Here is a 24,151-nt window from a genome sequence, read left to right as displayed (position 1 = left end):
TCTGCCTGAGGCTTTTCAGTTTTCATCTCTAAAACAATGCGAGAGCTCGCCAAACGACTCTCGCGCGCCGTAACGTTATGTTCCCAACCCAAAACTTACAGTATAACTACGAGTAACATGACTGACAATGACGATGAAAAACAAAACAAAACAAACGAACAAAAAAAAATTGATGTAAATTTTGCCAACAGCAGCAGCACCGACACTAGCGCCAGCTTGAGCGGTGAAAATAGTGTTTTATGTTTGCTTCTCTTTTCCTGGACTAATATTTGCCACTATTGACAATTTAAGCCACAGGATATTTGTCATTTTTGGAGGGGTTTTGTACTATTTATTTATTTATTGCTATAGTGAATTATGTTCTGTTTTTATATATATATACATTTTATTTTCTGATCCCATCCAACAAAATGATGTTCATTCCGCAAGTCTTTTTTTTTTTTTTTTTTTTATCTGTGTCTAAAAATAAATACATTCACATGGGATTTTGTTGTTGTTTATTGTTTATTATTGCTGAAAGTGACATAAAGCAGCAATGGTCAGGGATATGTGGTCTTTTATATGTTTGAAATTACTGTAAGAATGCCATTTTATAGAACTGGCTTCTTTATGATTAACGTCTACATCAACAAATGTTAACTATCGGATTGTTTTTACATCGTATTCAAATCGTATCGAATCGTATCATTCTTAACCCGTATCGAATCATATTGAATCGTTCTGTATTAAAAATATATTGTTTTTTAATCGAATCGTAACCCATGTATCTAGATATGTATCAAATCAGCCTCATGCCAGACATTCCCAACCCTAGTATTGAGGGCTGGGTATCAACAACAGATGACGCACGAGCTTTAGCTGCACTCCTGCTGCTGCTTGGTTGAGATTCATTAACGTTAGCGTCACTCTGGAGCATATTGAAAACGTGACATTCCTGCAAAGTAATTGCATGCTGTGTGGACAAACGTTTCTGCATGCTGCTAGTACTTCCTCCCTTTGTCGAAATAGAAGTTTTGCAACACACCTTCCATTAGTGACTAGAAACTGTGTGTGAAGAATTGGACAAAACTGTTCCCCACAAGGAACTGTAACACTGTGTGTTTAGTTCAAGATGTGTAAACGCAGACAGATTACTTTGTTTTGTTTTTATTTAGATTAAAGACACGGATTTTGAAGATTCTGATGAACTATATGATTCAACATAAGAGAGCGCAGATGATTATGTTCCAAACACCACTTCCAAAAGTGATAGTGACAGTGATGCTAGCCTTAAACCAAACCCAAGGGCAAAACGGACGTCTCTCGATGACATACTGAATGCCTCTGGCTCAATGAGCTCTCCTGTCTGTGACAGCACAACGTCAGACCCAATGGCCTTTGACAAGTGCAGCCTTATCTGAAGCCACTGGAGCAGAAGACTGTGAGAAGTGTTTAAGGGCTGAACCAGAAGCTAAGAACCGGGACTGACAGGTCCTGAAATTCTATGTTTATGAGCACATTACAGCCAACAAAAGGAAATTGCGACGTAAATAGTGTGAAGATTACCAATTCCATGCTATGGCTGTTTTTGTTCACATTCTTTGTTTGCATTCATTCATTCATATCTCAGAAAAAACACAAAGCATATGTCCTGAAGGTCTTCTACTTTTATTTATTTATTTATTTGGTTTCTTTTTTGTTAAGTTCTTCAATTAGAATGTGTGTTTAATGTCTTGAACTTCACTTAGTAGTTAGTTGTAGTTTTATTATATTGGTCCTACGTGTCAGGTGAGTAGTAGTTTGCTGATGCTAGGTGGCTGACTGTGGTTAAAAATATAAGAAAAAAGTAGTTGTGACTGTGTGAGACTTGAAAGGTTTGACTTGTTGCAGGTATGATATGGGTTGGAAAATATCCTGACAATAATTTACTACTCTTGCAATGTTTTGCATGTGAATAGAGATAGCCGGTCTTTTTCTTTGTTCATGAATTCAGATATTTAAAGTCGTGTATAGGCCAACAAAGCTATGGTTAGTGTACATGATTTTTTTCATACCTTTAAAACCTTTAGAAAGGCTGGTCCCCAAGGGTGATGATCGGAAAGTTGGTCCCCACCCAATATGGAAACCACTGTGTGTGTGTGCGCGCGTGCGCAGTGTGGTCAGTGCAGTGTATCACGACCCTCACTTCTTGGATCAATCCAAGTTAAACTGAAAATTTACATATCCACTGCAAAGGCGCTGTCCTGTGGCAGGAGGAGAGCATTGCAGACCCCCCATCCTCTCCTTGAGCCCTCAGGCTGAGGGGGCAGCTGGTGGAGCAGGTCCAGTGTCTGGCTGCTGACACTGACTGCCCTGTCTCCCAGCAAGCTTATAACACTCACTTTGAATTCAAAATAAAACAGATGGACAAAGAATATTTGCTCTTTTCATAACAACAATAATAATAATAATGATAGATAATCAAACCAGTTAGGACTTATTTTTGTGATGTAGCCTACTTGAAACTGCAGTGACTAAAAACACATACATTTCTATGTTGCCTCAAATTGTTAGCCAGTATACTAAATTTCAAACAATTTGATCAGTTTCTGGATTGACTAAGTATATACAGTGGTGGAAAAAAAGTTTTTGGATGCCCTTAAAATTTCACACAATCTCAAATATTATCATGAAATATTTGTGGAAATTTTTTTTTTGTGTTTCAAAAGGTGTGGCTGCATTAGACAGATACAAACAAATACAAATTATATTTGTTTGTTTATTGTACAAGAAAAACTAACAAAACTAAATTCTTGACAAATTCTTCTGACCACAGAATCTTCTTCCAGTTCCTGGCTGTCCAGTTCTTGTATGCCTGGGCCCAATGACGCCGGGCTAACCTCTGTCTCTCATTGATCAGGGGCTTCTTGATAGCCTTGTAGGACCTCAAGCCATGATCTAAAAGTCGGCCACGTACAGTGCGGGTGGAACACTGGACACCAGTTTGGTTTGACCACTGCTGCTGAGGCTCCTGTGATGTCATTCGGTGGTTTTGCCTGCACATGCGGATAAGGATGTGGTCATTTCTTGCTGAATAAACCCTTGGACACCCAGATCTTGGTTTGTCTTCCAAGCTGTTGGTTCGTCTGTATTTCTGCAGAGTGGATCCAACTGCTGAAGGACTGTATCTGCACTTCCTGGCTGTCTGGCGGCAGCTGTACCCTTCCTGGCTGAGAATCTTTATCTTCAGGCGTGTTTCCTGCGTTAGGTTCCTTGTTTTAGCCATTTTTGTGTCTGAAGAACTTTCAAATGTGCTGGCTTTATATAGACACCAAGCTTGGCAGCAAAAATTGTGTCTTTTAATAAAAAGAACAACCTTCATCACTGGTACCAAAATGACCCAATACTCAAAATTTCTTATGTATTTTTATGGATCCAATCAGTTAAGTTTTTAATGGCTTTTTTAGGATTTGTTTAGTATTTTGGCTGTCACTGTACTAAAAGAAATTGCACTTGAAGACCTAAGAGTGATTCTTAATGCAATACTTCACAAATGCATGGGGTGTCCGAAAACTTTTTTCCACCACTGTATATATAAAATTTGATGTGAATCTTACGTTTTGGTTTGGGAATGGGGACGGTTATTGATCCTGCTGGATGGTCCACGGTACAGCTAACGTTTTGTTCCCAGTCTGATCTCTTCACTCGGATCTGGCTGACCGCTAAATAGTAGCAGTCCTTCTGAACTGCAGGGTACTGAAGAGAGTCGGGCAGGTTCGTCCCGCTGGCAGTGGCACAGCTGAAGGTCAGGGAGGCGGGTGTGAAGCCAGTGGCGAGGACACCGACAGTCAGCGTATCACTGGTCTCAGAACCACATTGTACCAGAGGAAACACAGTAGGGGCCTTTGATGTGGCTGAGGAAAAGAAAAATATTTCTCATGAGGATTTTGAAATAAAAATTTGATTCCACATGACAGATTTTTTTTTTAATATGAGTGATAACAAAGAGAGGCCCATGGCAGCTTTGTGTTGCAGCTTTCATATCCCAGTTATTTACAGGTTGATGAGGAAAGGAACAGACTTACGTCTCTCACTTATAGCACTTTGTAGTAGTTATTGGCTATCAGTCAGTATATATTGTTGGTAAATTATGATCAAGTAATAGATTCAACAGTATATTTAGAAACTCATCATTATTTGACATTTGTGGAGGGTTTGACAAAAGTAAACATCCATTCATTTCTGTAGTAGCAGCCACATCACAATATGGACATTAAATGATTATGAAATAATTACTGTTCCTTTTGTTTCAGTTCACTGGTTATTTAAGTTGACAATTCTTACCTGATGAAAAAGTTTCTGTTGTACCCTTCCCCCAGGAGTCAAAAGCACCGTAGCACAGCGCTAAATCTACTTATCACTCATTTTCAAAAGGCTTCATCCAGTCAATAACTAGTTTGAAAAGTCTATAACTTTACTTTTAATAGAGAATAATATTACAATCCATTTGAATGACCAAATGCCCTAATATTACAACTTTTTGTCTAAGATCTTGTCTGATACTGAGGATTTTGCCGTTTCCACTTTTCGCACAATTGAAACTGTCTTTATTTGAATAACGAGTATCTGAACTGACACCTGACAAGCAGAGAACTTAAAAATGATCTTTTAGTCATAAAAAACATAATATTGCTCGGTCTGAGTTATAAACGAAGAGAGATTTTAATTCTTACCTGATGACACAGTGACCATAGTGCCTTTTCCCCAGTAGTCAAAAACCCAGTTGTCACAGTGGAGACAACTAATACACACTTCTTACAAAAACTATCCTCCTAAGTGCCTCACATCATACAGACTGTGGAGCCTGCCAGCTTAAAGGCAGTCTAAAGTTAAAATCAAACTAACATCTACTACATCTGTTGATAGACCCGACTCGGTTTCACACTGAAGACAGATCATTTGACAGATTACAAATTACTGTTGGCTGTTTTAGCACAAGACAACAGTTGTGATTACCGGTAAATAATACAATATTTCTGACTGATGTATTAAGAATTTCAGTATCTAATCAGAAATATTAATATTACGTACCTGAGGAGACGGTGACCATTGTTCCCTTTCCCCAGTAGTCAAAAGCAGCATAGTCACAGCCTAACAGTTTACTATCTACTGCATACAAAAACCTGCGTCCACAAACCTACACTTTTCTGCCATCTTACAAATACATTTTATCTGCTTGTACAAGTGTTTATGAATAAAAATTAAATGATACATGATGTTGACCTTCAAACTTTAAACAGACTTCAGTGACAACAAGTGGAAACTCTCTCTTGTCCCTCTTTTTCAACACATTCTGTGTCTCAGTGAAATCCCTAATATGAAGTTTGAATTAATGTAATTAATTAATTAATGTTCTTTAAGCAAAGTAAAAAGCATGAAGCCTTTCACAACACAGCAGCTTTTCAGGGGATTTGTGGGCTGTTTTGTGTTTTGTTTATTTTGGTGTGTGATCAGTGTACAGTTTTGGCTGTTTACACGAAAAACAATATTTTAGTCCACTGCACCCAAAAAAGGTGTCTGTCTTCTTCGAGGAAGGTTATTTGCAACTGTGACGGTTTCTAGAAAGTTTCACTCTCCCAGGTGTGGTCCCAGAGGTACAGAGAGAGGGGGGAGTGACTCTCTAAAGACGATTTCTTTGGAAACCACAGGAAACTGAAAGTCCCTTTTAGCTCAACTGTTAACAGAAGTGATACTGACTTGTTTTACATGTTCACTGACTTGTGCCCTACCTCATATGACAGCTCAAAATCCTGTAAAGCTTTGTGTGTATATCACCCTTATCGTGCAGTTATAGTGTTTTTTATAATACAAGGTTACACCTACAAGTTAAACACAAACAATCCTAGCAATAACAAAAAACCCAAGACAATAAATCACAAGTATAAAAGGAAGTTTACTGTAAAACAAGCCATGTTTTATATTCAAAACTACAAAAACACAGACCTACATATACAAAAGATATTCTGGTTAAAGAAAAAGAAAAAACATTGTATGCCACACATATTGTAACACTGCAACAATATAAAGAGAACAGGTTGATGAAAATGATAATGTTTTCATAAAATTACACGATGCACAGGGAATGCATTTTGGGATGATGTCATCATTATTTGTGAAGACAAATAAACCTGCCAAATATTTTACTACTAAATTTTACATTCTGACTGACAGAAGTGCAAATGGGAAGATATTATGCGTACTTTTTTTTTTTTTTTTTTTTTTTTTTTTTTTACAAAGCCAATATTTCTCTTTTTAAATGACAAATGCAGCAGATTAATTAAAATTAAATTGTGCACACAAAAGGAATTTTCTAGGAGGAGCTGTGAAATATGAAGTAGAACTGTATGTATGTCATGCATCCATTCACTCCTCTTCATTTCAGTGTTTCTTCATCTGAAAAAGATATCAAATGATTAAAAAAAAACATATTCATATTTGATTGTAACTTTATTTGGGTGTTCTTTATTTCATTAATGAAGGCTGTCATTCATTTTACTAAGCTGAATTCATTCTATGTGTTTTTCTTTTCAGGATCAAGGGGAAATGTATGTATGGCAATGTAGAGTGTCCAGTCTTCCTGAGTAACTTATCATTGGAACCGGAGGAAATCAGAGGAGTCAGCAGAATAAACAAAACAAAACATACAAACACGGGGAAAACATGCAGGCTTCACTTTTTTCATGTCACTTTTTACTGCCTGAAATTGGGTTTTACATCTTATTTTATAGCTTGTAAATCACTTTGTGACACTGTTTATGTTTATTCAGACTGTGATGTCATATCACAGAGCTAACCTTCAAACAGTTTGACTATAAGAGAGAAAAGCCTGCTCCTTTACCTTGACCAGGCTGAATATCACGCTATAGGAGACAGAGAAAAGGAAGAGGGCTATAAAGGTGGAGGCTGTGGACCACAGGCTGCTGAACTCATCCTCCTCCACACCACCCTGCTGGCAGCTCTGAGGAAAACTCTCACCTGACCCTGGAGAGGTTTCTGAGTGGAAGAAGGCAGGCAGTTAGATGACACATAGGTGCTTGTGTTGGAGTGTGTATGTGTGTGTGGGAGTATGCAGCAACATGTGCGCCTATTGTAAAGTTAGCACATTTTGACCACTGTCCCAATACCAGTGTCAACATTTGGAGAGTAATTTTCCTCCTTTAGGATTTACTCATAGACTACTAAATATTACATCATAGACTAAAATAACATACATGCTATTGTAAATAAAAGTATGTTTCTATGTGTGCTTACAGCCCATAACCTTTAATCAATATTTTCTGGCATCAGGACAGAAAACAAATATGTGCTTTTTGTTTTTTTTTTTTCTTGAAATAGACTCCTTTTTTGTCAGTCACCCAATTATTCAGCCCATACTCCTCTACTGTTCCCCCTGCTTCTTCAACATGCTGTCAGCACCCAACAGAAACAAACTAACACAGATCACACACAAAGCTCCCAAGATCATCGGGCTCCCCACCCCCAACCTCTCAGATCTCAATAGCACAGCCACTGCACGCAGAGCACATTCCATAGCACTTGATCCCAGTCACCCACTTAATTCATATTTCACACTCCTTCCATCTGGCCAACGATACAGGTCGTTGGCCTGGAATAAAATAAAATTCAACAAAAGTTTTATCCCATATGCCATAACTCAACTGAACAAGAAAATTAAAAGACTGTAACTGTGGCGAAATGTATATGTATGGTGGCGGGTATGCGCTTATGGTATTGTATTGGTTGGTGTTCCCTCTGTACAGTGGCTGTACAGAAGTGAAAACAATTATCCTGAAAAAGGACAATAAAATCTATCTATCTATCTATCTATCTATCTATCTATCTATCTATCTATCTATCTATCTCTGCTGACAACTATTAGTAAAAAGGGCTGATTTGCCCTTCCTTGCTTTTTTTCATGTTTGGACTCATTCATGAACATGTAACAAAGGTGATTCTATGCAGTCACGTTTATTGAAACACACTTTGCAAGCCAAGACAGTTTGACAAAGACAGGGCGTTCACTTGCACAAGAGACTCAAATGTAACAGCACACAATGTGATGACAAACAAAACTCAGCTGACGTGCTGACTGTCATGTTAACAAAGTCACAGATTGCTGCTGCCGCAGAGGGCACACTTTCCACAGCACGGGGTACACGCAGACACACAGAGGAACACACTGCAAAACACATTTAAAGCTGAATTGACTCCACTCAACAGACAACGGTGTTACCCTGCGCTTTAGAAACTCCTGCTGACTCCATGTGGCTGCTGGCACCAGCGGGCCAGACTTTGCAGGTGAAAATGACCTTGTCGTCCCACTTCTTCTTGCTGGTGGTGTACACACTTGTGACGGAGTAGCCATTCTGGGTCTTTTGTGGGGGGGAGTCGATACCATCTTGGAAGTCTGAAACCTGACCTCTGTCTTGTTCAGTCCAGGTGATATAGTAGTCAGACTGCGAGGTGCTGGACACCAGACACACCAGAGTGACCTTATCGCCTGATTCTCCCTTAGGCATGTCTTCTTCTCGGAGAACGTGGACTACAGGTTTAATTGTTTCACCTGAAAGACACATAGAATTTACCATAAGACCTATTTAGCTGGCGCTTTGAAATTGAATGAAACAAGATAGTTCCTGTATTTCTATGTCAACTCAAGCCAAAGTTCACATCTATATCATAACAAAGCAGTTCAATGTGCTTTGTGTCACGGACAAATATGTGTCAAATACGTCAGCATAAATAAGACACATTTGTGTATCAAGTTGACTTGTCCTTGAGAGTTCAAGATTTCTCCACAACACAGTGAGAAAAAGATTTCATCTGAAATTAGTGACTTTTTCTGCGGCTTTTGGTAACATACCTCCTCGGTGGACAGTGAGATCTTGAATGACTGGTGCCATGCCTTCTTCCTTGTAAGCAGAACAGCGAACTTGTTTTACAGTTGTCCAGTCCTGCAGGCTTAGGAGCAGTTTGCTGGTTTTACTCTTCTCACTGTCTGGCTTGACAGTGATATTATTGGTATAATTGTTTCCATTAATTTGCCAGGTGATTCTAGTTTTAGATACAATGTTTTTGTCCTCTCCTGTGATGGTGCAGTCCAACTCTACTTCGTTGTTTGAGAAAAGCTTTTTTGCAATTGGAGGGTTTAGTTTCACTGTGATGACAGCTACATGAAGGAGAGGAACAGAGAAAAGGGGGTAAGAAGAATTCACTAAACTGGAAGACCAAACCAAAGCAGAAGTCTTAGCAGTTACGTCTGAGCAGAGAGGAATCTTATGTCATTGCCTGCTCACTATCAGTTCAATATGAGACATGTGTATGTGACAGTGTCAGTAATACTGTACCACTGGAAGTCTTCTTGGTAATTGTTCTTCCCAGATGAGCAACCTCACAGCTGAAGACAGATTTACTCTCCCAGTCCGTCTTGTCGACTTTCAGGACACTGATAACTGAGTCGCTGCCTCTAGCTGTAGATATTTTGCCCTGTGTCACCTCCTCCTCGTTCTTTTTCCATGTGACTGACGAGATTTTTGAGGGCAAATCCTCAATCATACATATTAGGGAGTAGGTGTCTCCATTAGGCACGGGCTGCAAAGTCACCGCTGGAGGAGTTACCTCTGGACAGGGAGAAGAAAGAGCAGACATGAACAATCCTATTCTGTATTCGAACAATTAGCATAATTTTTTTCTTTGAGTCATTTTCACCTGTAAAGGACAAACTCATCCGCCTGTGGATGAACTGAATTTTAGGCTTTTATGCTAAACAATAGATAGACAAGGAAAATGAAAACGGGAAATACTGCTGAAGAGCTGCAGTGATAAAACAGCTTCAACAGGGAAATGCATGTGGACCTGTTAACCAGACATTACATGGACACATTAGTAAATTAAAAGTCAAACCGTACTTTGCACTGTCACATTTTGGGGGACTCCTGCATGATCCACGGAACAACGAAAAGACACAGAAGAATCCCAGTCGGCTCTCTGTACTTGCAGCAAACTGACCCCCGTGTACCTGTTGTTATTCAGAACTGGAGGATACTGAACAGCAGTCAGGGCTTTCCCACTGGCGTCTTTCCAGGTGAAGGTTAGGTCATCTGGGTAGAAGCCGGAGGCAAGACAGCCAACAGTGACTGCCTCTCCGGTCCCAGAGTTACATTGTGTCAAAGGGAATACAACCGGTGCAACTGTGTCTGTGGAAGATCACGCTGAATTAGTTTCCAGTCATACAGAAATGCAATCATAAACAGTTGAACAGGATTTATCAATAAGAACATTGTTAGACTGTTTCCATGAAATGCAAATACTGGGAAATGAAGAAACAGATATGTCACCAACAAGATCAATATACGAATAATGACACCGGTTTTGTCTCTCATCCTACTTATCTTTCTAACCATTTCCTCACTGACAAGAATATCATCAATATCAGTATCAATATCAATGATAATATCAATATCGATTTTATACTGTTTGTATGGACAGATGCACTCTCTGCTAGCTGCATCATTTTGTGGAGCCTCAGCATTTTTCTCTGAGATCAGTTTGAAAGTTGTTTTTGGATTTTTTTTTTTGTTTTTAATCCGCCCTATAATATCATAATATGAAAATTCTGTAGTCATGTATTTGTTCATTTATGTGTTTATTTGTTTGTTTTACTGACTTGTATTGGCTTTCTCCTTCATAGTATTCTCTGTTAAATGCTTGCTGTTTGCATTAAATAATATGATCAAATTTAAACAAACAAAAAAAATTGTAGTATAGTAGTATAGTATATATGGTATATAGTATATAGTATATAGTATAGTATAGTCGTGTTGTATATCTGTATAGTAGATCTGTATCTGTGTAGTAATTTGTAGTGTACGTGCATTAGCCTACTCTTGTATTAAAAGTCAAAATTATTACTGTGTATTTTTCAGTAACAACTGTGAGAAATATTAAATACTTATTTATATTATACAAGGATACAAGGATACAAGGAAGTTTATTGGTCATTATACAACAGGTTGTATAATGAAATTAAAAAGTGTTTCCCTCTTGACTGATTAATTGATTGTATAAAAAATAAAATTATTAAACATGGAAGAGTGTAGATGGTGCATTTAGTAGTCTCACAGCCTGAGGGAAGAAGCTGCTCTGTAGTCTGGTGGTACGGCAGCGAATACTTCTGTATCTTTTGCCTGATGGCAGCAGGGTGAACAGGCTTATTATACTTCATTTAAACATTAATTAATAAATTTTATTGTTATCATTATTTAAATATTGTATTTGATGTCCTGTTGCTCAAGTGAGACCCCAATCCCTCTCTGTATTTAGATCTAATACCTAAATTAGATTAAAAATAGACATGCCAAAACCCATAGCCAGTGCCTCTTTGGCAAAAGTACTAAAGCCAAATTATCACAGTAATTGGTAAAGTTGATATGTCATATAATATGTTTTTTTTTTTTTTTTTTTTTTTTTTTTTTTTGGTAACACTTTACAATAACAGTACAACAATTAACGTTAGTAAACATTAGTTAATGCCTTAATTGTTAATTAACTGTTATTCCATGATTATTATGGCATTTACTAATGTTAATAATATCTACAATAACCCTTAAAAAAACATATAAATTAATACCTTAGCATGAACAGCATTAGTAAATGATTCTTAGACACATTAGTTAACGTTTAGTTAACGTTACTTAATGTTCATTACATGTGACTTCATGTTTATTACGGCATTAACTAACATTAATTGTTATACTCTTATTGTAAAGTGTTACCGTTTTTTTTTTTTTGTTTGTTTTTTTGTTTTTTGATATTCAGATACAATCTGCATTTTACACAAAGTGTCTCATATTTATCTAATGAATACAAACACATAATGAAATTAAAAGTGAAAAACTAACAGTACCTGTAGTCTTCATCCACAAGATGCAGAAGCATAAACACTAAAACTTTTTGCTTTCTAAGAAATAGCTGAGGAAAACCAGATCTTGTCTGTAAGCCAAGCTTTTCCCGTCTCTCAAGCCACACTAAAGATTTAAAAAGGTCGCAACTTAACTTTTTTCCCCATCAGGAATATCTTTTGAAAATAAAATAATAAACTGGCTACTGAAATAGTATGTTAAAACAGACTTACCTGAGGAAACAGAAACTTTGGTCCCGCTGCCCCAGTAGTCGAAAGCATCACAGTGCTACGTCTCCATTCACTGCATGAACAAAAACCCTGAACACCATAACACTGCTTTAAATCCTTGGTAAAAGCATGAAATATAAAGAAATCCATGTTATTTTGCAGGTAATTTTGATCCCTCAGTATCACATAAAGCACTTTTTTTTTCATTTTTCTTCACACTTAATGCTTTAAGTTACAGTTCACTGTAAGACAAGAGTTTGATCTGCATAATAAATATAACTACTGACGACTAATTAGCCGACTGAAATGACAAACATAACAGCTGAAGTGTATTCCACTGCAATTTTGATTTCTCCTGCTATTTTTTCAGCAGAATAATGTGTAAAATGTGGAGTTTTGTTGCCTAGGGTTTTTGTATGGGTGTATTTCACTGTGCCCAAACCCCAATCATATCACAGTGATACACCCTTGTACAAAAACCAAGCCCACATCGCTCCACTGGAAGACAAAAAGTTCACACGTCTGCTCTCAGCAGAGGCTGTGCACAACACTAAACTCTGACTAATTCTTATCAACAAAAGTATCTTTGAGTCCCTGTGCCTTTGTGATGCAAATTGAATTATAAATCATTCATACAGGGTGTACACTGACAAAGTTAACAAGTAATAAAATAAATGCATACAATATAATGGTGAAGGAGAGCAGTTTTCTTACCTGATACGTCTGTGGTAAAAGTGTGCTGGGTTGTTGTTTAGGTTGGGGGATTTCTGAACAAATTGTTCTTCTGTGATGCACATCTGCTGTTTTCATACAGTGAGAGAGTCACACTGAAGCAAGTTGTGGCATAAATCCACTGCTGATATAATCGAAGCTCAGGAGGAAATGTCAGACAGCTGCTGAAAATGTCTTACTTTGAAAAACAATGAAATGTTATTATTCCATAATTTTCCAAAATTGATTCATGAGTGAGAGAAAAAAGCAAAATGGTTTCATTACAACTTATAATTATTATCTCTCCCAAAGACCTCTTTGACATGAACATTTGAGTTGCTTTCCTAATATTATTAAACTATCTTTCATAAGTTTAATTTGAAATGCCCTGACTGGAATAGAAATAAAAGAAAATAAATGTAATAAATCATCCCATATCCTGACTGCACTTGTTTCCTTTTATTTCCCCTTCACTCTGTTGTCAAACAAAACGGTTTTTAAAAAAGCGCTGTGTAAATAAATGTTAAGATGATGATGATGATGATGACAGTGATGATGATGATGATGACAGTGATGATGATGACGACGATGACAGTGATGATGATGATGATGATGATGATGATGAAGGGTCAGACTCTGAACTCTGGTGAATAAATGGATTGAACAGGAAATCAGAGCTCAGTGGTAGAGGGCTGTTTAAGTTGTGGATCTGATGTGTGTCAGAAATTACAGATGAAGTAAAAAAAAGAAAAAAAAAGAGAAAAGAAGAAGAAGCAGGAAACATGTGTAAGGTATCCAGCCTGCATTTTTATCCACTAAAGAGCTGCTTTGCAGCCTACCTTCTGTTCAGTTTCCATCTGGCCCATCAGCTCACAGTTCAGCTGTGCAGAACCAGCCAGGATATTTATTTTATTCGAAAACTGACAGGTCGGGCTGCTGTTGGATTAAAGCATGAGGTGTTGGGCTGGAAATTAGAAGACATCAGGCGGTCCTTCAGTGCGGCCTGGGACACATGTCTGTTTGTACTCCAAATGTGATGTGGACAAATGTGTTCCAGGCCACCTCCGAGTGTGGCCTGAGTGATCAGATCTCAAGACATATTGAGGACACACTTTCCCACCTGTACGTAGGACTGTCCACTTGTGATTGGATGATCCATGACACATGTTAATGCAAGGTGGAAACAGGACCTCAGAGACCTTCAGGAGTCTTGGCTGGTCCTGGTCAAGTGGTCTGGCTAAACGTATTCCTTATTTCTGACATGGAGATTCACACATAAGGTCGTCAAATGACAAGCGGTACCTAGGAAACTTTTTGTTGTTGTACTTTACAAATAAAGTGTGCAGATGAAATGCTGCTTTCAGAGCTGAAGATAATCATTCTGTTTTCTAGAAGAGTAAAAAAAAAAATCACTTCAAAATTTGTTGAACAAAGAAATTTGCTTTATAAGGGCATTTAAAAAATTGGATGAAGTGACAGGCCAGGCCAGGCCAATCAGAGGCCAGCAGCCTGTGACAAGATCAAGACGTGATTGGTTTGTTTTGATTAACACCCGCCCCAACAGTCCGAGCACGCTGTAAACATAGGAGGGGGTGTGGCGACTCGCGCGAGTGTGTTGGACTGTGGAGGAGAGCGGAGGAGGCGGAAGGAAAGGTTTAGTGATTACATTGCAGTTGACAAATAAATTTTTCCATGGACCCCAATCCAAATCCGGGAAAAAAAAGAGGAAAGGTGGGGCAGAAAGGGAGAGAGAGAAAAAAAGAAAGGCACTCGAGGAAGACGCTGCCAAGTGCCTCAAGTTGCCCTTGTTATTCAGCCCCCCCCTCGCTGTCGCACCGTCAAAAAAAAGTGATGCTTCAGCAAGTGAGTTTTCTAAAACACACTGGTTCTTCTCAGTAGGAGGTTCTTTAGGCCATGTACACTCTCAGAGTTAAATTAACACTGAGGATTAGATTTTACACGTACAGTGTAGAAATGTAGGACCTGGACTTGAAATTCAAAAGTTTTGAAATTAAATAAGGATTGAGGTTTTAAAATCACTGATTTACAAGCCATATTTTTTTTACTGCCTTTGAGATTAATTTTTTTGTGCAACAAATGGGATATAATCATTCCATTATTCTTATAGTGAATGCAAAACACAATAATTCTATGTTAGCTATTCAAAGGTGGTGGTGGTATTGATAGCAGTCCTGTTGGTGCTGCAGAAAGAGAGGCCAGTGCACGACCATTGGCAGAAGGTACACAACAATGTCTACAGTAGGGCATGTGATAGGTGGTACATGAGTCATTTGCATGTTCCTTGGGATTACATTACAAAAATGGTAGTTATTCTTTATTATTAATCACAAAACTGTAACAAGTTGCAGACATATGAAAACCAGGCAGTTGACATAAATATGGAGTGGCTATGTGACATCAGAGTGAGTGTTGGAGTGGCTAGTGCCTGTATGTGTAGCCCCCCCCCCCCCCCCCCCCCCCCCCCCCCCCATTCGGTGTGTGTATACGATCCGTAGTTTTGTCGTTTCGACGTACATTCTTTCAGATCTCCCTACGAAATTGTAGTAAAAATACATTTTTGTTGTTGCTACGGTGGTAGCTAAGGACGCTATTAACAACGAACCGGAAGGAAGTTGATGTCGGTCACGGACCGAGTTGCTCTTAAAACCTGCTTTTGCTATTATTTTAAGATAGCTTGTGGCTTTAGCTTTGTTTTGATAACTTTTCTAGCGACAAATGTACACTTTATTTTCATAGTATTCATTCGGTTTGTGTATACGATCCGTAGTTTTGTCGTTTCGACGTACATTCTTTCAGATCTCCCTACGAAACTGTAGTAATTAGGTTTAAAAAACATACATACGGTAGTTTTTCAACACCAAAACTATAACCTTAACATGTAGCCCATGTTTACATCATGAATAAAGATGTGTTATGAAAAATAAAAAAAATATATATAAACCTTTAGTGTTATTTTGACGTGTTTCCGCGTTTTTTCCACCCGCTCTGTTTCGCTGACTGAAAGGGTTGTGTTCAATGGCGTAACATATCAGCATATTATCAACTTTCATGCACTTTATTACACTTTATTGACTTTATTGATGAAAGTCAAATCAGACACGTCGCTGATAAACATTAGGATTATGGGTAATGTAGTGCTTCTCCGTGATATGACATCGCAAATAAATCGTGTTTTCTTAAAATAAAGTTGATATTATACGGGAGTTGTGGACTCGGTAGAAGCACATGTCATCGTTACACATCCTCATAGCTCGTGGCAAGTCTGCCTTGGATGATTACAACGTTATGGCTAATAATCAGATCTTTTTTTCCCGGAATATCGATTACATTTGCACTTCCGTTATCTGTGAAGCACCACCCATAGCGTGACGTCTTTGAAGCCGAGAATCCGTGTCCACCAGGACAGGTATCCTAACTGATTTTCAGTGGGCACTGTTTGCCTGGTGACCACAAGTAATTATAACAGGTTATGTGCGAGGAGCACGCAATGCGTTATTAAGAGGTCATGCTCATTCCACAGCAACCCATTTCACCCCATGCCTCCCTCCCCAGATTTCCACGGTGACAGTGAGGAAGGGACTTCCGAGCGGAAGCTCCATCAGCGACAGTGGTAGCAGCGTCCATAGCAACAGCCATAGCAACGATAGAAACCTGAAAGAATCTTCATAATAACTAACAAAGTAAACATCATATACATTAACTGAACGAAGTTTATGAAAATAAAATACTAATTTCCCGCTAGAAATGTTATCAAAACGCATTTGAATGCATAAGCTATCTTAAAATATTGCATTTTCCACTGAGAATAAAAGGAATGTCCGCCATTTATTTTGCTTTCACAGAAAGACCAGACTGCAGCGCATAGGTCACGTGATCGCAACTTTCTGGCTCCCGATTACATGGGTTTATATAAGAATTATAGAGCAATAGGCAGTTGTACGAACATTGAATGAGAACAGAGAACCCAGAGTTCGCAGTGGTTTGTCCCTTACAGGACACCGTAGTTTGCGTTTTGTTGTAGTTTGTCCCTTACAGGACACCGTAATTGAAGTTTTCTTTTCCGTGCGGGCGCTATATTGTTTTATGTTTATTTCACTGCTTTGAAAGGGCCAGCAAGACATGTGGAGTTGTCGGAGTTTTGTGCAAATAAAAACCACGGGTCCCAGCCACAAATCGAACTTCTCCTGTGTGTGCGCCGTGCTTCTCCTCCCCGCACGAACCCCCCACATCACATTAACACAACGCAGAGTCCCAGGGTGTTTAGGGGGGCGCCCGCGGAAGCGGCACGGCCGACATTTGTCGCTAGAAAAGTTATCAAAACAAAGCTAAAGCCACAAGCTATCTTAAAATAATAGCAAAAGCAGGTTTTAAGAGCAACTCGGTCCGTGACCGACATCAACTTCCTTCCGGTTCGTTGTTAATAGCGTCCTTAGCTACCACTGTAGCAACAACAAAAATGTATTTTTACTACAGTTTCGTAGGGAGATCTGAAAGAATGTATGTCGAAACGACAAAACTACGGATCGTATACACAAACCGAATGAATACTATGAAAATAAAGTGTACATTTGTCGCTAGAAAAGTTATCAAAACAAAGCTAAAGCCACAAGCTATCTTAAAATAATAGCAAAAGCAGGTTTTAAGAGCAACTCGGTCCGTGACCGACATCAACTTCCTTCCGGTTCGTTGTTAATAGCGTCCTTAGCTACCACCGTAGCAACAACAAAAATGTATTTTTACTACAATTTCGTAGGGAGATCTGAAAGAATGTACGTCGAAACGACAAAACTACGGATCGTATACACAAACCAAATGAATACTATGAAAATAAAGTGTACATTTGTCGCTAGAAATGTTATCAAAACAAAGCTAAAGCCACAAGCTATCTTAAAATATAGCAATTTCCACCAAAAGTAGAAGGGATGTCCGCCATGTTTTGTTCACGCCGGGGAGAAACTGGGCAGTCACATGACCGAAACCTAAAGTATGCCCGCAGAAAAGACTTGGCAGATAAGACGTACCCATGTCACAATTTCAGAGCCGTTTTAGTGGAATGACTACGTTTTGCCTTGTGGACCAACGTAGCTATTACACAATTTGGAGTGAGACTGCAAACACCTGGAGAGAAAAACAGTTGGATGAGATTCGAGCCAAACAAAACCCTTTCCAGAGAAAGTGTGAAGCGTTCTTGTGCCGTTCACCAGTGAAAGCTGATATCATCAGAAAGGTGAGACATGTAGCTACTGCCATGGTGAGTATTGGAGTTTGTCTGGTCAGCAGTTTGGTCTCTCTGTCAGTTTGGAGTGAGATAAATACAGATGGAGGAGAGCAGAGTTTTGCATTGACTCCTCCTCACAGAGAGAGAAAATCAAAGGATTATCAAATGAAGGAGGGGAACTGGCCTTAATGTTTAGCAACTGAAGGAATTTGATACACATGATAAAAGATTTATATTGTTACTGTGTTTTTTTCAGTGAAAGAGAGAGGATCGATGTGGATGTGGATTGATGTAGCCTATTAAAATCAATATCTGTTACTCAAGCATGAACGTTGTTTTGGGTGCTTTTAGTACTAGTTCAAGGTTGACAAGTGCACGTTGAAGAGCACTAAAAGAAAGTTACAGGTTTTCAACAGCATGTTGTCCAGAGTCAGCAAAACAATATGCTTTTTTTTCCACACAAGAACCAATATCATCTACAAGTAATGTAACAGCAGAGATGATACCATGCATAGATCTGAAACTAGACTGGTGGGGGTTCAAAACTGAATATTTAGAGAACAACACATTAAGTTGGACATTCAATGCCAGGATTTTTTTCCAAAAAGTAAAGTTTGGATATTGAGCGATAATTACTGAGATCACTGTTGCCTCCTTTGTACAAAGGAGGAGACATATATTGTTGGCCTACCATCAAGACTTACTGTTATGTGGAAATAACTCTAGCGAGGTGTCAAAATAAATGTAAGAGTAAATTCTTAGAGTAAATCATTCTTAAAATATCTGAAGTAGACTTCAGTATAGAGTGTTTACCCTGGATTGTGGCACACTGGATTGCTACAACCCCTCCTGTGAAATGTGAAATAAATGTGATTATTTTTGGGCGTTCATGTTTTCTTGGTGAATGTGTTTTTCCAGCTCTGACATGCTTCAGTGCTTTGTAAACAGATCAGTGTGGATGAGTTTTTGCACAGCTTCACAGGCTCCTGTGTCACTGTGACTCTCGAGCACAATAATAAACTGCAGAGTCTTCAGGTTTCAGACTCTTAACCTCTAAGAACACTGCATTTTGGGAACTGTCTTTGGTGATGCTGAACTGGCCCTGGACAGCTTGGGCAAATATTGTGCCAGTTCCACTATCAATGCGTCCAATCCATTCCAGTCCCCTGCCTGGTCTCTGGCGAATCCAGTGCAGCCAAGCAAGAGAAAGTCCAGACACTCTGCAGGACAGAGTGACTGACTGTCCAGCTCTCTTGACCACCGGCTCTGAGGAGGTGAGGGACTGGCCCTGAGCAGCTGAGAGAGACACAGAGTTTAGACAGTGGGAAGCCAGCAGACAATCAAAGCTCTTTTCCTCTTTTCCTCCACTGGATACAGACAAGTACACTTCACTCACCTGAAATGAGAGCCTGGAGGAAGCCACTTTCTGCAGCTGTTCAAAACCACAGGACCCCCGAACACCAACAACCAACTTGATACATCACTTTACTGTGCAGCATATCACTCCACCCACTTTAAACTATCCTAACCCCTACACACACACACCATAGAGTGTGATGGAGTTTACATTAAAAAAAAAAAAAAATGTATCTACCATTAATCAAATCATTAACACAATGGACCAATACCAAACTAAGATAAAAGATAAAAGATAATTAAAAGATAATTCTTCACAAAAATGAATCTTATATGACAGTAAGTTATTATCAAAGAGATCAAGGCTGAGCTGGACTGGACTACAGCTGAATGATCACTGGACAATATTGACCTGCAACCTGGAAAAACATTTAAAGACTAAAAAACAGACTGTGATGATAGTTTTTTTTTTTTTTTTTCTGCATTACAGTAATTAAAATTAAATTAAATTAAAAGAATAAAAATTAAATTATTAAATAAAAAACATACTGCAGGCTGTCTATTCATAGTTTGCTCTTGTCAATAAACTGTCAAATCAACGCTAACCCTAACCCTAAAGCAAGACACTGGGAAATGAATGAAAGGGGGGAAAGAAATATAGTTAATTAATGACCTGCCATTTCTGTGCACTTTCTTTTAAAAATAATTTGTCAATTCAGTGAAGTGGTTGATTGTTGATCAATTAAACTTGTGAGGAAAAAAGATGGGTGATTATGTGATTTACTCCAAAAGCCCTGCAGAAATCATTTAGATCACTCTGGTAAATGACTGTGGAGGTTTTTGTGCAGCTGCTCCACTGTCTTCAGTCGCTGTGCTGCTCGAGCACAGAAGTAAACAGCAGAATCCTCTGCTGTCAGCCTCGTGGCCTTGAGGTGCTGAGTGCTGCTGGACACATCTTCAGTCAGGGTGAAACGGCTTTGAAAGGAGCTGGCATAGACAGCAGAGTTTGAACCTGCGTCCATTCTCCCAATCCACTCCAGAGCTTTCCCTGGCCGTTGCCTCACCCAGTGTATATAGTAGCTTGTCATGTCAAACCCAGACATGGTACATGACATCTTCACTGTGTCTCCTGGTCTTTTCACCTGAGAGGGAGTCTGATCCAGTCTGATCTCACTCCACACTCCTGCAAACAAAGAAAATGTCATCATCAGACATCAGAGGGTGAATCTCTGCTGAGATATTGACCAGAGAAAAGTTTTCACTTCAGAACTGTTTTCATACCATGTATAGTGACGACACACAATAAAGTCCAGACGATAGTGTGGTCCATCATGTAGTACACCCTGCAGTGAAGTGCTTTCTGATCAGTGTCTTCCTCCCCTCTGTAAAACTGGCCAAATGTGTGTGTGTATTTAAGGAGTGAGGACTTTGCATAGACCTCCCTCTGCAGGTTTAAATAGGGAACATGTCAGATGGATCATCACTGCTTCTTAGTGACAACTGTCATGTTACAGCTTTACAACAATTTTAGAAAACTGCTCTGATGGCAAGTGATTTTTATGTTGATATATATGTGTTATTATTGTTGTGGTTGTTGTTTGTTGTTGTTGTTGTTGTTGTTGATGATGATGATGATGATGATGATGATGATGATGATGATTTTGTTGTTGTTAATTATCTAATTTCACTGTAACAAGAAAAAAAAGGAAATATGCATTTCCTCCTACGCATGAATCAGTTGAGCTACCTTGCAAAAACAAGGTTTGCACATTTTTTCTTCATATGACTTATACAATAAAAACCTCCTTCCTGCACAAAGTGTAAAACAAGCTTCTCAGAATGAATAGAAGAAAAGCTGGGAATTTGTCATGTGGATGAGATGAAGAACAAATTTAAAAATAAAACTTATTTTTGATTAACTGCTTTTTGTTCAGTGATTGTCTTTTCTCACGATTTTTGTTGACAAAGTTTTTTCATGAAAAAAACTTCATTCATGTTTTTTTTTTCTTTTTTTAAAGCCCATCAAAGTTTAACTCTCATTATTAATTGTAGTTTGAGTATGTGTGTGTGTGTTTGTGGACCTGTGTGTTTCTGTAAATAAAAATTTTCATATTTTCTTACACCTTTAATTCAAAAAGGGAGGACTGGAGGATTTTGTCCAGCTGCTCCACCAACTCCAGTCACTGTGGCTCTCGAGCACAATAATAAACAGCAGAGTCTTCAGTCTTCAGACTGTTCATCTGGAGATACAGCTGCTCTCTGCTGTCGTCTCTGGAGATGGTGAACCGGCCTTGCACTGACTGGGAGTAGGAGGTGCTGCCACCACCAGGGTTGATAAAGGCGATCCACTCCAGTCCTTTTCCAGGAGCCTGTCTGACCCAGACCATGTAGGAGCTGCTGAATGTGAATCCAGAGGCTGTGCAGGTTAATCTGTGGGACTCTGCAGGCTTTTTAACTACTGGTTCAGATTGTGTCAGAGTCTGACCATCAACACCTGGCAACACAAAACAGAAAAGCATCACATGCATGAAGTACGGATTTGAATGAAGATGCTGTCAAATCCAGGTGAGTGAAAATGTTGACCTGCCCAGCAGAGAGTTAAAAGCAGCAGTCCTGTCCTATAGCCCATCATGTTAAAGTGTGTGGCCACTGTTGTCTGTCATCCTCTCTGCAGTCACATAAGTAGAGATGGGAGACATCAAAGTTTTGCATTGACTCCTCCTCACAGGGAGGGAGGACAGCACTGCAGTGGATTAGTCTCTCAGTCATTTTGTAAAATTAGAGAATGAATGTTCACTGTACAAACACTGCCTCCAGATCTGAGAAAGAGGACGGACAGACACACCTGTTGGGCAAACACACACATACAATGTCGACATATTCAGCTACATTCACACTCACAGACAAACAGAAAAACAGTGAGTCCAGACATGCAGCAACAAGGAGGAAGCCCTACCCTGGTTCAGAATTGACAGATTTTCATGTTAATGTCCAAGCTGAGGTAGGACTGGGTTCTGTAATCACAAGACTGAGTTTGTTTCAGAGCTTGGGAGGAGTTGCATTATCACGTCATACCATTATATCATTCCATTACATACTGTGCTCCCATCAGTTTTTGTAGATCAACTTTGATTAGGAATAATGACCAAATAAATATATTTTGACATTAAATATGGTTTTGAATCTTCATCAGAGAAGTGGCCTTGAATGTGTTAAAACAACAAAAATGTTGGTGTTTCAGGTGAACTGGTAGGAACCTCAGAGGAACACAATGTGATTATTTTTTCATTAGAAATATGATCAACCAGTCAATAATAACAATAATAATCACCAAGGTATTTAACAAAACTGAGTGACTTATGAATCAAAATAAGTATATGATTAAACTCATGTCTATTTTTTTTTCTTTCTTTCTTTCTTTCTTTCTTTCTTTCCAGAACATCTGTCCTGCAAGTGGCCTTGAATGTGTTAGTGGTGTGAGGCTGCCTCCTCTGGTGGCTTCATGTTCCAAGTGTTCAGGGACTGAGGGGTTTTTGTACAGCTCTACCAATGGTTTGTGTCACTGTGGATCTCTGGCACAATAATACACAGCAGTGTCTTCAGGCTGCACATTCTGTCCAGTTAGAGTAACTGTGTTGCTGGAAGAGGCTAAGGAAATACTGAACTTATTTTTCAGTGAATCTTTGTAGTATTCATTGCCAGTATATTTCATTCCAATCCACTCCAGTGTTTTCCCTGCAGGCTGTCTGATCCAAGCTGTGTAAGAGCTAAGAGAATAAGAGACCTGACAGGTGATGGTCAGAGTTTGACCTGGCCGGACAGTCAGAGACGCTGGCTGTGTCAACGTTTCACATTTCACACCTGTGGAGGAGAAAATATTCAACATATCAGTGTATCTGACAGTGGAATAATAATAAAGAAGTGGTGCAGTGTGATGATAGAGTGTGTGTTTGTCCCTCAAAGAGACTCACAGGATCCAGCAGCCAGCAGCAGCAGCAGAGCTACAGAGAACATGCTTGGTGTTGAAGGTCAACTGGTGGGAGCTTCTCTTGGTCTGCCTCAGCTGACAGTGTGATATCAAGTGTTTATAGCAGACTAGAAGTAAGTCAGCTTTGCATACAGCCAGGGCCGGACTGGGAGATTATTTCAGGCCAGGAGGTAGTCATCCACCCAGGCCATCCGGGGTGGGTGGATAATAAAAAAACTACAACTGTACCAGTTGTAGTTTATGGAGGGATTTTTGAGGAAGGCCAAACAGGAGGGAGTTGCAGTAGTCAAGCCGGGAGGTAACAAGCCCCTTCTGAAGAAGAGCAATTTGGACCCTAACATTCTTAATAACTACCGACCTGTATCCAACGTACCCTTTTTCAGTAAAATTTTAGAAAAACTGTTTTTTATCCAATTAAATGATTTTTTAAACAGAAATAATATTTTAGATCAATATCAATCTGGTTTTAGGATGAACCACAGTACCGAGACAGCCCTCCTGAAGATTGTTAATGATCTCAGGTGTAACATGGACTCACAGAAGCTCTCAGTCCTGGTGCTACTGGATCTAAGCGCTGCTTTTGATACAGTAGATCACCACATTTTATTAAACAGACTCAGAAACCTGGTGGGCCTCTCTGGTACTGTTTTTAACTGGTTTTATTCCTATCTCACAGATCGCCGGTTTTTCGTAAGTTTGGATACATGTT

At 39.1% G+C, this 24,151-nt stretch overlaps 2 protein-coding genes across 2 annotated transcripts in view; both read right to left on the bottom strand.

Moving 5' to 3' along the window:
* The window catches only part of LOC115363486 (uncharacterized), a 381,300-nt gene that overhangs the window by 148,578 nt on the left and 208,571 nt on the right, over positions 1–24,151 (bottom strand). The window lies entirely within an intron of this gene.
* Positions 6,320–22,086, bottom strand: LOC115363510 (immunoglobulin gamma-1 heavy chain-like). The gene is made up of 10 exons (XM_030057770.1): positions 22,038–22,086; positions 21,639–21,948; positions 13,872–13,884; positions 12,152–12,206; positions 9,927–10,214; positions 9,366–9,638; positions 8,882–9,187; positions 8,252–8,581; positions 6,857–7,011; positions 6,320–6,411 (listed from the first exon to the last, which is right to left on the bottom strand). The coding sequence occupies exons 1-10, from the start codon at positions 22,084–22,086 to the stop codon at positions 6,397–6,399; spliced, it is 1,794 nt and encodes a 597-aa protein (XP_029913630.1). The 3' UTR covers positions 6,320–6,396.

Source organism: Myripristis murdjan, chromosome 8 (genome assembly GCF_902150065.1).
Source record: "Myripristis murdjan chromosome 8, fMyrMur1.1, whole genome shotgun sequence".
NCBI classification, from domain to species: domain Eukaryota; kingdom Metazoa; phylum Chordata; class Actinopteri; order Holocentriformes; family Holocentridae; genus Myripristis; species Myripristis murdjan.
The sequence above is the reverse complement of the archived record's forward strand: the minus strand, read 5'-3'. Positions and strand labels throughout refer to the sequence as shown.

Bases quoted from the DNA above. Each gene is read 5' to 3' on its own strand.
- LOC115363510 (XM_030057770.1), bottom strand. From the start codon at position 22,086: ATGATGGGCTATAGGACAGGACTGCTGCTTTTAACTCTCTGCTGGGCA. The intron at 9,639-9,926 runs GTACGGTTTGAC...CTCCCTGTCCAG, and splicing joins CCAAAATGTGACAGTGCAAA to AGGTAACTCCTCCAGCGGTG. The intron at 7,012-8,251 runs GTAACACCGTTG...TCTTCCACTCAG, and splicing joins AGGAGTTTCTAAAGCGCAGG to AAACCTCTCCAGGGTCAGGT.